General features: G+C 45.4%; 1 protein-coding gene across 3 annotated transcripts in view; it reads right to left on the bottom strand.

Annotated features, from left to right (window-relative positions):
• The window catches only part of runx1 (RUNX family transcription factor 1), a 233,737-nt gene that overhangs the window by 28,532 nt on the left and 192,085 nt on the right, over window positions 1–13,120 (bottom strand). The window contains exon 6 of one of the 3 annotated variants that reach the window (XM_060833748.1): window positions 5,473–5,694. The exons of 1 other annotated variant lie outside the window; for it this stretch is intronic. In XM_060833748.1, coding sequence (XP_060689731.1) covers window positions 5,473–5,694 — 222 coding nt within the window. The remainder of the gene's footprint in view (window positions 1–5,472; window positions 5,695–13,120) is intronic. One more of the 3 variants, XM_060833749.1, reaches the window with a different exon arrangement.

The following is a 13,120-nucleotide window of genomic DNA, read 5'->3' as shown; positions in this document are numbered from 1 at the left end:
GCACCATGGGCAGCATGCACATGCATCCCCATCCACCTTAAGCTCCAGCTCCCAGGAGGCAAATTTGGGTGCTAATTACCCTCTGTCCGACATGTCTGGGGAAAATAAAACAAATCACTTGAGGTCAGCTGCAGACTGCCAGAGCTTTAATACAGCACCCTTGCCTCTAAGCCAGCGGTTCAGAGTTTGAGTCCAACTCTGGGACTGGAGAGCCAAGCATATTGCTCTCCTAATGCAGTCAAACCAGTTGAGTACCAGATTGCGAATCCGGTCATCACACACCAATGGCAGGCAGTAAGAAATGTTCCTGGTCAGCGATGTGAAGGAAACAATGTTGGGATCTCTACCATCACTACCCAGAGCTCCAGACTACAACATACATGTAGCTGCAGCAACTCAGACTCTCCAAGTGAATTGTTAACAGTAAGACAGTTAAAATAGAATCAGGGGCTTATCCACGCATTATACACTACAAAATGCAAATCTATTGGGCCCCCAGCTTCTTGGATGGATAAATCCCACCCCAGAATACAGCCAGGACTCAAGTGATACAAAAATGACTGCAAATGTACAATTCCAGTGAACATTAACACTTTTGATGTTGGGATAGCAGTCAGATTCAGGGAGGACAGGATTATACTTGAGTCTTCCTGGTCATGAACCCATTTGAATGGAAAAGGGGGGCATAATTAAAAGAAGACAGTCATTGCAAGGCAGCACAAAGGTTCATAGAAAAATGCTCAACTTAATTCATCAAAACAAGGTATCAGATTAAATCGCTTACGTATTATGAAAAGGAAGTGTTTGACGATGTGAGTTTGAGACAAAGCCATCTTTCATCTGCCAACCTGTGTGATGTGGTGGCCAATTGGTCCCACAACCAGGTAACAACTTGTTTGGTCGAGTTATTGAATGAGCAGGTGCTTTTGCTTCAATGCATTAGCAGAAACAGCAGGCTGGCATTGAACACAGCTTCCACTTGTCTCAGCACGCATCAATGAAATGACTGTGTTGTGTAGAAATTTTGTCCCACATTTTCTTCAAATTGCTTTATTAAGAATACTGAAAGCAATGGCTTAGTTATAATAATGACAATAAATAGATTTCAGTTTGTGAAATTATGAAACCATGAACATATATCGAACCATGGGTGGAATTTATTGCAGTTGACCAGGTTCTTGCCTGCTGGCTGGAGAGTTCCACATTTTTTTCCAGGAAGGCCTGTCATATAAAGTGCTGTTTAATGGGCAGTGGTGGGCTTTCTGAGGGATTAAGGACAGTGAAAGCTAATGTTTCACTGGCCAGAGCTATTCTTCATTGCTCAACGGCGCCACCAAAAAAGTGGTGCCTGCTGTCGGTATTGCACCCACCCGAGACCCAGAATCTGTGAGTGGGCCACAGGTAAGTGATGGCTGAAGGGGAATTGCAGGAAAATGTTCACGAGAGAGCAGGGCAGCAGCCGAGGCAGCTCAGAGCTCTGAGTGGGTTCCCTTCTCCCCTCCTGGTGCTGGGTTCCTCAATCGGACACTGGGGGCTTTTTAAAAGCGACCTTGGATGCCTGAGGTTTCATTTTGGTTTGGGCTCCCTGCATGGAGAGATCGCCCACCCACAGTGGGATGAGTTGCCTAATTGAGTATTTGTTGCCTACTTAAGATTGGTTGAAGGTGGGAGGAAGCCATCCTTGAGCTTAATTGAGGGAGAAGCAAAAAGGCACCAGGGTCCCCAACCACCACACTCCCACTTGATTAAATGTCCCTGCCATCAATCTCAGCATTGGGGGGGGTGGTGGAGTGCACTGAACAACTGAGCCCTATATTTATGAATCATACGTCCTCCATTAAAGACTGAATTTCATATACATATAGATTACATAAATAGATATTTACACATAAAACTGTAGGTTGAACAATGAATCCAATAGTTAAGCAGGAAAATATTACAGCTAGTCGTAAAATGTGTGCAGGTTGTAGAACAGGTTCCTTCAATCTGTCAGCTGATTCTTTGGAAACATGTGCAATCATGTTCCTTCTGTTCAGCCATACCTTTGATACGATAGAAGTACTGAATAAGCTGAAGAAGCTGTGCCTACACTGCTATTGAAAACTGCTGCAGTTTCATCACTAATTGACAATGGCATAGTGAAAGTCTGTCTCACAGGAACTAAACTCACTCAAGTATTAAAGGATAGTCAGGAGCCAAATGGAACATTCAATTTCCTATAGATTGGAGAGAATTAAGCATTCTCCACCGAGATTTGAAAATCATGGCAAAATTGTACTGAACTGTAGTTTAGTAAGCTTGTTAGTAGCTTTTACTCATACATTTGCTCTGAATTTACAAAAATAAATTGCTCTTTTGTTCTGTAGACACTGTACCTAGCACCTGTGCAAGGTTCAAATGAGGTTTTGCATTGATATTGGAAGCAGTCCAATAAACTAAAAGCCAGTCAACCCTACCACAGAAACTTATATAAATACATCAGTGTGAATATATGATGGAATTCAAGGCAGTGTGCTTGAACGTAATTAACATCAGAGTCTGAATCTTAGTACTCTGCAGCCATGTGTCATTGCATTACATTTATTCTGATCCTGGTCAGCTGCTTCCGTTGTTTAAGGGTTGGCATGTTTGCTTAACACACAAAATGTCACTGTTTAGAAATGTTTAGAGGTTTGGGAGGCCCTACCACTAGGCCAGAAGGTCAGCGTTCATTCCCACCTCCAGGATGCGATCACCATAAAGGTGTGTCATAACATGTCCAAACAGGTCGATTTGTAAAAGTAAAAATTGTGTTTGGGTATTTCCTTGAAGTTATCCCTGTTCCACTGATATTATTTTACTGAAAGTCTATCAGAAACCTCATTTGCACATGCTTGCTGAACATTGGCTAGAGTAATGCCAGCAATGCAGAGGCAATTGTGAGGAATTTCCAGGACTATACATTTGTATACTGTTAAGTCTCCTGCGACTTTTTCCTGAGCAGTTGGGTTAATGCTTAGATTCCCATGTATTCATCAAACTTCTTTGGAAGGTGGCAAGGGTGGGGAATGCAAAAGGGTCCAGACATAACTGTATTCACAATGATGAAGTAATTAACATTTGCTGTTATTATGGGGTAAATTTGACAGCAAGTTCTGGTGTATTCATATGTTCAGTTAAACATTGAAATCCACAAGTGCTTAGGATGCACTACTGCAGTCTTTGCTGATAGACTTGGTATTGAAATGAGATCAATAATGTGAACTTGGAATACTTCACCAATAATCCTGCACTTTAGATAGCTGTCAAAGTTCAGAGTAATGTAGGACTAAGTGAATTTTTAATAACTTAATAAGAAGTAATCATATTCTCTACGTTGATCAAAATCTAATTTTTATTTCTTAATTCATACTTCCAGATTTGAGCCTGAATTTATTTCTAAGCAATTGAATGGGTTTTTGAGTGAGTCAAAATCTGGTTTAACAGTGTGCCTCAGTGAGATGTTTTTGATCTGACAAGTTAAACAACATTGCTGCTTTTAGCACAGATCCTCTGGAGATAATGCACTGCTGAAATGGTGCCCGATGACAGGGAGTCCGCATGAAACTTTGCAGAGTGAGCAGTGAGTGTTGTCCCTGCACTGGGAACAGAATATGAATGCAGGAAGGAAAGCTCTTCAGAGGTCAGAGGCTGAGGAATATTGTTGGAAAAAGGAGAAGGAGGTTTATTCTGTATCTAACTGAATTAGTCTAATACCCAAAATGGAAGAACAATCATTTCCTGACTTGATAAGTCTGAAATATGCCAGAAAGTAAAAATCCCTGGGTAGAAATGACAGTTGGAATAATGCTGTCAAAATGATTATGATTGATTTTTCCAGTACACAATGGTTTCATTGCACCATTAAAATTGTGGAGAGAAACGTAATAAGAGCATCTGAGGTGAATGATCAGTCAAATGTTGAGGAATTTGGTCCAAATCTAAACATAACATGCTGGAGAAACTTACGGGGTCTGGCAGTGTCTGCAATGAGAGAAACAGTCAATGTTTCAAGTTCAGTGTGAAGCTTCTTCAGAATTGATGAGATAAGCAGAAAAGTGATGGCTTTTATACTTTAGAAAACTGTTGTGAGGAAGCCAGGTACACTGTAGCTGTGAAACACTGTAGCTGGCCTAAGACATGATGTGCATCAAGGCAAAGTGGTCCACTAAAATGGCAAGTGACTAGAAGGTCAGTGTCACTCGTGCAGGCAGAGCTGGGGGTGTGTTCTGTGAAACAGTTATCCAGCCTACACTTGGTCTCATCAGTGTTGGGGTGACCATGTTGTGAGCAGCAAATACACTGGACTAGATTGAAAGAAATACAAGGCCTGAAGCATTCCTTTCAGGTGAAGCAGCAATTGACTGGCACTTCACTCAATCTAATCAAATGTTTTCACTGCTCATAATGTGGTCTCCTCTACATTGGAGAGCTCAAATACAGATTAACTGATCACTTTGCAAAGCAACTCCAATTAGACCAGCAGCTGAACTTCCAGGGGTTTGCCATTTTAATACATCAACCTGTTCACATTTCTGTCCTCTGCTTGCTGTAGTCATCCAGTGAACCCCAAAGCAAGCTGGAGCAACAGTGCCTCATTTTCTATTTAAGCACTTTGCAACCTCCTGGAATCAACACTGAGTTTAACAATTTCAGACCTTAAACTTTTTTGTTTCCTCCACCTGTCCTAACCTTTGCAATGTCTGGTTTTCTTAGTTTAGCTTTCTCCAGCTCTGGCCCATGTTCTGCTTATAACACCTACTCTGATCCTACCTCATTTTGCTACAACCACTACCACTCTCTTTGCCTTTTGTTTTGTGCCACCTTGAATGTTTGACCTCTCTCATTCTCTAACCGTCTCCTCTATTCCACTTGCTCCTCCCCATCTGTTTCTCAGCACAATACCCATCATCTTTCTCTCTTCAGTTTTGAAGAAAGTCATATCCGACTCGAAAAGCTAACTCTGTCTCTCTCTCTCTCTCTCTCCACAAATGCTGCCATTTCAGCTGAGTTTCTCCAGCACTTTGCACTCCAGCACCTGCAGTATTTTGCTTTTGTTTTAGGAAAAATTAAATGTTGGTGCAAAATATGTTATGCCTGCTTTGTGTACAGGTCACAGACAGATAAGAGCAATTGGATCTTGAGGATAGAAATTACATTTGATGGATTTTTTGGGGCAACATTTAGCATAATGCTACCAAACCCCTCTCCATTAAAGTTAACAGGGAAAGGTATTCAGTCGGAGTGTATGCATGAAACAAATCACTAACAATAACTTCTACCCCCCCAATCACCTTTCAGGAATACAGTTGATGAGATATATTATGAAAGCTGCAGATGTTTCAAGAGATTATAAAGCTACATTAAAGAGGTAGTTCAACATAGTAACTCAAAAAAAAATCAGAGACTCTAATCTTTTCCGTGCCTCAATCTGCATAGCTCTCGAGTACCTACCTTGAATTTGGCTTGGTGCCTGAGGGTTAAAGGCGGTTGTGGGATTCAGTGAGGGCCGCGGGTTGGGAGCGGTAGTGGGGTGATGAGGGCTGAGCCTCATGGCCGAGCGACGTAGCTGCTCTAATTCACTGAGGCGTTCTGAGAAGGCCAGGCTGGCATTTTTACTCTGCTCTTCCAACTTCTGTCTATGTCCTGCAGGACACAGGAAAACATTCGGTCTTACTTTAAAGGAAAAAGGAAAATAATGTCTCGATCATTTGTGCTGCAGAATTAGAACTTCAAACAAAGATTTTGCTGAAAAATTAGTTCCAATTTTCTTTTCAGTCCAGCTTTCTTTCATTCCCTCAACATGCACGAGAAAGGTTTTTTTTACACCTCCTGTGAATTTGACTCTTTGATTGTATGACTATTCTTTGGCTTGAATTGGTAAACGTCACACTAATTCCCTACCTGGGTCTTTAAAACTTGAAAGAAAACATTAAATCTAATTTTCATATTAGGATGAGTGGAAAAACGTAAGATCACATACCACTTTGCTGGAAAAAAATCCACCCTCTGCCCACCCACCGTTTTGTTGTCGTTTAACGTTAAGGAGACAGGATTGTGCCATGTGATGGAGGGGGAGACAGGGGGCAGAAGGCACTGATTCATGACCCAGCCAGTTTATACAGGTGCCAGACTTCAGGTGGTCTTCTGGGCAACCTCCAAAACCAGTAATGAGTGAAAAAAAAACCCACTTCTGTTCAGGTATTTAGGTATGGCTTAATTCAAACCAGAATCCAGGAGGATCCAGATTCAGAACCGAGTGACTAAGCATCTGGATCCCAGTAAGTGGACAAGTGTGAGCTTGTCAGACATCTTTAGTTTTCCACATTATAAGAATTGAACCTTTTGCTCCAGCTGAATCCAGGTCCATTCTCTGCAGTGGAGGTCTACTGGGTTGCTCTGGATTGATAAGATGGGCTACCCAGCAGAAGGAGGGAGGAAGTTTTGGGAACAGTTATAGCAGACTTGCTCCAGCAGTGTTTGTTTACTGCAATCTGGAAACAAATTGACATGGTGCACAGGCCTTTTTGGACCTCTCCACCACCCACAGGAATGCTGGATGCCAAATAGGCTTCCCTTATACATTTCAATGCTCTAGGACAAAGGATGGGGAAAGAAAATCTGATGATTTGCAGGGCATTCTGTCATTTTCATGGTATTTCAATAGGCCTCTCCATATACTAGGAGCCACTGAAGGAATTGGGTAAGTGGGCTGGTAGTTCAGTGGCTTTGAAAGCTGACTTTGCCTCTTCTCATCAAGTAGCATTAAGGAGACAGGTTATAGGTCACAAAGTCAAGTGTGCACTTCCTGTTCACCACATTCCAGACACCACATGATGTGTAAACCAAATATCAATCTTACTCTTTGAAATAAAACATAAAAAAGCAAAAGCTTTCATTGGATTATATGGAAACACTTCTGATGAACACAAACTATCACATCCATAGTATCTACAACCTCTTAAAAGACAGACCCTAAGACAAGGTCAGAATTCTTATCACTAACCTGAATAGCAACTGCCATTTCAATTAACTCACTCAATCTTCACCTAATAGAAGTTTGACTCCATTGTATTAAAGGGGCATTGAATCATGTGAACATCAGAGTAATGTGCTCTCCATTATTTGATGTAATACTTCTCTTCCTAGAAAATCTTGTGTCTTGTAGCTTACTGTGAAAGTCCACCAGGAGATCCATATGATAGTCTGATTTTTATAACTTTTCTATCTCTTCACTGTTTTCCATCTTTTCATGATAAATATACATAGTTGCCTGATTTTTTTTGTGAAATCATCTCTTTCTCTACTTAATAATTTAGTACTTTCTTTCTTTTTCATGGTTTCTCCCCTTTTCTCCTGCTGAAGGCATGTATTAATGAGATCCACAATGGTTTAACTTTTATGGATCATGACAGCCCCTCAGTCCCTTGCTTAATTGAGCAATCTTATGCAAAATCTGGCATCTAGCCTATTAGAGGGCTATTTGACCAAAACAGACTTCCAGCCCGATATACTCTGTGAGATTTAACTGGGTGGCATTATAAAGGAGAAAAGAGTCTGATTTACTTTACTTTACTGGAGATCACTGAAGTAAATTATAATGATGCCACTGTTGTCTCGGCTTAGATCAGCTAATTCAGTACCAGCTAGAAATCAAACTTGAGATCTTTCTGGTCTGGAAGGCTCATTACTGTTCTTGTTGGTAAAATTATCCACTGGGCCATATCTTAGTCATATCTGTTCTCAGTGGCTTGCTTAAATTTGTTAACTTCTGTTAATTTGCCAAGGGTCCTGTTCTATCCAGCACTTTTTACACAACATCGTTACTATGATGGTGATGACAATTCCAAAAAAGAGGAAGTAATGGCTGATATATTTGGTGTAGAAACTAATGATAAAGCTATCAGCACTCAACTGCAACTTCAAACATCCCCCCCAAGTCCAGTAAAAAGTAAAAATCTGAAATGCAGAAATCTCAAACTTGCTTTTATCTTTCTGCCTTTCTCAATCTGATTTTTTTCCCCCACTTTATCAAAATTAAAGCATGATCAGAAAGGAAAATAAAGTGGGGGAAAAGGTACTCTATCAAAATTAAAGCATGATCAGAAAGGAAAATAGTCTACCTTACACTTGCTCTCCTAGATCCAGCTGGCAGAATCTTTCAAGCAAAATGGAGTAGGATTTTGTGCAAGCAGCATGCTAAAATCCCGAAAGGATCTAGCATTGTCTTGCTCTCTTTCCATTTTCCCTCAGACAGTTTCCAGGTTCTACAGGGACTAGAGGGACCTGTAGGTATGGCAGGAAATGGATTGGATGACTTAAGAAGCAAATAAGGATGTTTTTAACCATAGTTTCCTATTAAGTATATGGTTTCCACACTGTGTCTGCACCCAGCCAGAGTCACCAAAGTGAGAGCATGGTGGGAAGAGCTTCTGCAATGAAACAGGTAACTGCAGGTCATGCCTCACAAACCTTATCGAGTCCTTTGAGGATGTGACTAGAAAAGTTGATGTGGGTCGAGCTGTGGATGTGGTGTATATGGAGTTCAGCAAGGCATTTGATAAGGTTCCCCCTGGTAGGCTCATTCAGAAGGTCAGGAGGAATGGATACAGGGGAACATAGCTGTCTGGATACAGAATTGCTGGCCAAAAGAAGACAGCAAGTGGTAGTAGAAGGAAACTATTCTGCTTAGAAGTCAGTGGTGCGTGGTGTTCCACAGGGCTCTGTCCTTGGGCATCTACTGTTTGTAATTTTTATTAATGACTTGGATGAGGGGATTGAAGGATGGGTCAGCAAGTTTGCAGACGACACAAAGGTTGGAGGTGTAATTGACAGTATAAAGGGCTGTTGTAGGCTGCAGCGGGACATTGACAGGATGCAGAGATGGGCTGAGAGGTGACAGATGGAGTTCAATCTGGATAAATCCGAGGTGATGCATTTTGGAAGGTCGAATTTGAAAGCTAAGTACAGGACTAAGGATAAGATTCTTGGCAGTGTGGAGGAACAGAAGGATCTTGGTGTGCAGGTACATAGATCCCTTAAAATGGCCACCCAAGTGGACAGGGTTGTTAAGAAAGTATATGATGTTTTGGCTTTCATTAACAGGGGGATTGAGTTTAAGAGTTGTGAGATCTTGTTGCAACTCTATAAAACTTTGGTTAGACCGCACTTGGAATACTGCATCCAGTTCTGGTCGAGACTAGGGGGAGGGGCGATGGAGGTGGGATAGGTGGAAGGAGGTCAAGGTGAGGGTGATAGGCCGGAGTGGGGTGGGGGCGGAGAGGTCAGGAAGAGGATTGCAGATTAGGAGGGCGGTGCTGAGTTAGAGGAAACCGACTGAGACAAGGTGGGGGGAGGGGAGATGAGGAAACTGGAGAAATCTGAATTCATACCTTGTGGTTGGAGGGTTCCCAAGCGGAAGATGAGGCGCTCCTCCTCCAGCCGTCGTGTAGTTGTGTTCCGCCGGTGGAGGAGTCCAAGGACCTGCATGTCCTCGGTGGAGTGGGAGGGAGAGTTAAAGTGTTGAGCCACTGGGTGATTGGGTTGGTTGGTTCGGGCGGCGCGGAGGTGTTCTCTGAAGCGTTCAGCAAGTAAGCGGCCCGTCTCCCCAATATAGAGGAGGCCACATCGGGTGCAGCGGATGCAATAGATGATGTGTGTGGAGGTACAGGTGAACTTGTGGCGGATATGGAAGGATCCCTTGGGGCCTTGGAGGGAAGTGAGTGTGGAGGTGTGGGCGCAAGTTTTACATTTCCTGCGGTTGCAGGGGAAGGTGCCAGGGGTGGAGGTTGGGTTGGTGGGGGGTGTGGATCTGACGAGGGAGTCACGAAGGGAGTGGTCCTTGCGGAACGCTGATAGGGGAGGGGAGGGAAATATATCCTTGGTGGTGGGATCCGTTTGGAGGTGGCGGAAATGGCGGCGGATGATACGTTGTATGCGGAGGTTGGTGGGGTGGTAGGTGAGAACCAGTGGGGTTCTGTCTTGGTGGCGGTTGGAGGAGCGGGGCTCAAGGGTGGAGGAGCGGGAAGTGGAGGAGATGCGGTGGAGGGCATCGTCGATCACGTCTGGGGGGAATCTGCGGTCCTTGAAGAAGGAGGCCATCTGGGCTGTGCGGTGTTGGAATTGGTCCTCCTGGGAGCAGATGCGGCGGAGACGAAGGAATTGGGAATATGGGATGGCGTTTTTACAGGGGGCAGGGTGGGAGGAGGTGTAGTCCAGGTAGCTGTGGGAGTCAGTCGGTTTATAATAGATGTCTGTGTTGAGTCGGTCACCCGAGATAGAAATGGAAAGGTCTAGGAAGGGGAGGGAGGAGTCTGAGACAGTCCAGGTGAATTTCAGGTCAGGATGGAAGGTGTTAGTAAAGTTGATGAACTGTTCAACCTCCTCGTGGGAGCACGAGGCAGCGCCGATACAGTCATCGATGTAGCGGAGGAAAAGGTGGGGGGTGGTGCCAGTGTAGTTGCGGAAGATGGACTGTTCCACATATCCTACGAAGAGGCAGGCATAGCTGGGGCCCATGCGGGTGCCCATGGCAACTCCTTTAGTTTGGAGGAAGTGGGAGGATTGAAAAGAGAAGTTATTCAGGGTGAGGACCAGTTCAGTCAGTCGAAGGAGGGTGTCAGTGGAAGGGTACTGGTTGGTGCGGCGGGAAAGGAAGAAGCGGAGGGCTTTGAGTCCTTCGTGATGGGGGATGGAGGTGTACAGGGACTGGATGTCCATAGTGAAAATAAGGCGTTGGGGACCGGGGAAGCGAAAATCCTGGAGGAGGTGGAGGGCGTGGGTGGTGTCCCGAACGTAGGTGGGGAGTTCTTGGACTAAAGGGGACAGGACCGTGTCGAGGTATTGGGAGATGAGTTCGGTGGGCGTGTCGAGGTATTGGGAGATGAGTTCGGTGGGCGTGTCGAGGTATTGGGATCCACTTCCTCCAAACTAAAGGAGTTGCCATGGGCACCCGCATGGGCCCCAGCTATGCCTGCCTCTTCGTAGGATATGTGGAACAGTCCATCTTCCGCAACTACACTGGCACCACCCCCCACCTTTTCCTCCGCTACATCGATGACTGTATCGGCGCTGCCTCGTGCTCCCACGAGGAGGTTGAACAGTTCATCAACTTTACTAACACCTTCCATCCTGACCTGAAATTCACCTGGACTGTCTCAGACTCCTCCCTCCCCTTCCTAGACCTTTCCATTTCTATCTCGGGCGACCGACTCAACACAGACATCTATTATAAACCGACTGACTCCCACAGCTACCTGGACTACACCTCCTCCCACCCTGCCCCCTGTAAAAACGCCATCCCATATTCCCAATTCCTTCGTCTCCGCCGCATCTACTCCCAGGAGGACCAATTCCAACACCGCACAGCCCAGATGGCCTCCTTCTTCAAGGACCGCAGATTCCCCCCAGACGTGATCGACGATGCCCTCCACCGCATCTCCTCCACTTCCCGCTCCTCCAACCGCCACCAAGACAGAACCTCACTGGTTCTCACCTTCCACCCCACCAACCTCCGCATACAACGTATCATCCGCCGTCATTTCCGCCACCTCCAAACGGACCCCACCACCAAGGATATATTTCCCTCCCCTCCCCTATCAGCGTTCCGCAAGGACCACTCCCTTCGTGACTCCCTCGTCAGATCCACACCCCCCACCAACCCAACCTCCACCCCCGGCACCTTCCCCTGCAACCGCAGGAAATGTAAAACTTGCGCCCACACCTCCACACTCACTTCCCTCCAAGGCCCCAAGGGATCCTTCCATATCCGCCACAAGTTCACCTGTACCTCCACACACATCATCTATTGCATCCGCTGCACCCGATGTGGCCTCCTCTATATTGGGGAGACGGGCCGCTTACTTGCTGAACGCTTCAGAGAACACCTCCGCGCCGCCCGAACCAACCAATCCAATCACCCCGTGGCTCAACACTTTAACTCTCCCTCCCACTCCACCGAGGACATGCAGGTCCTTGGACTCCTCCACCGGCGGAACACAACTACACGACGGCTGGAGGAGGAGCGCCTCATCTTCCGCTTGGGAACCCTCCAACCACAAGGTATGAATTCAGATTTCTCCAGTTTCCTCATCTCCCCTCCCCCCACCTTGTCTCAGTCGGTTTCCTCTAACTCAGCACTGCCCTCCTAACCTGCAATCCTCTTCCTGACCTCTCCGCCCCCACCCAACTCCGGCCTATCACCCTCACCTTGACCTCCTTCCACCTATCCCACCTCCATCGCCCCTCCCCCTAGTCCCTCCTCCCTACCTTTTATCTTAGCCTGCTTGGCTCTCTCTCTCTTATTCCTGATGAAGGGCTTATGCTCGAAACGTCGAATTCTCTATTCCTGAGATGCTGCCTGGCCTGCTGTGCTTTGACCAGCAACACATTTGCAGCTGTGATCTCCAGCATCTGCAGACCTCATTTTTTACTCCAGTTCTGGTCGCCCTATTATAGGAAAGATGTGGATGTTTTGGAGAGAGTTCAGAGGAGGTTTACCAGGATGCTGCCTGGACTGGAGGGCTTATCTTATGAGGAGAGGTTGACTGAGCTCAGACTTTTACCATCGGAGAAAAGGAGGAGGAGAGGGGACCTAACTGAGGTATACAAGATAATGAGAGGCATTGATAGAGTCGATAGCCAGAGACTACTTCCCAAGGCAGAAATGGCGAACACGAGGGGTCATAGTTTTAAGCTGGTTGGAGGAAAGTATAGAGGGGATGTAAGACATGGGTTCTTTACACAGAGAGTTGTGAGAGCATGGAATGCATTGCCAGCAGTTGTGGAAGCAAGGTCTTTGGGGACATTTAAGAGACTGCGGGACATGCATATGGTCACAGAAATTTGAGGGTGCATACATAAGATCAATGGTCGGCACAACATCATGGGCTGAAGAGCCTGTTCTGTGCTGTACTGTTCTATGTTCTATGTTTTATGTCTATGTGCTATGCAATGGTTGTTCTCAACTGCACTGCATAGCTCCAGCCATGGTCAGTTGAGAAATTGTTTCCGTTCTCCAACTGTGATCACTATCTACAGCAGCAGCATGTGCTGCCTTCTCCTTAACTATGTATCCCTCCACAAAGTGGAAGGGTTGGAGGTC

This window comes from Hemiscyllium ocellatum, chromosome 12 (assembly GCF_020745735.1).
Source record: "Hemiscyllium ocellatum isolate sHemOce1 chromosome 12, sHemOce1.pat.X.cur, whole genome shotgun sequence".
In the NCBI taxonomy this organism is placed as follows: domain Eukaryota; kingdom Metazoa; phylum Chordata; class Chondrichthyes; order Orectolobiformes; family Hemiscylliidae; genus Hemiscyllium; species Hemiscyllium ocellatum.
The sequence above is the reverse complement of the archived record's forward strand: the minus strand, read 5'-3'. Positions and strand labels throughout refer to the sequence as shown.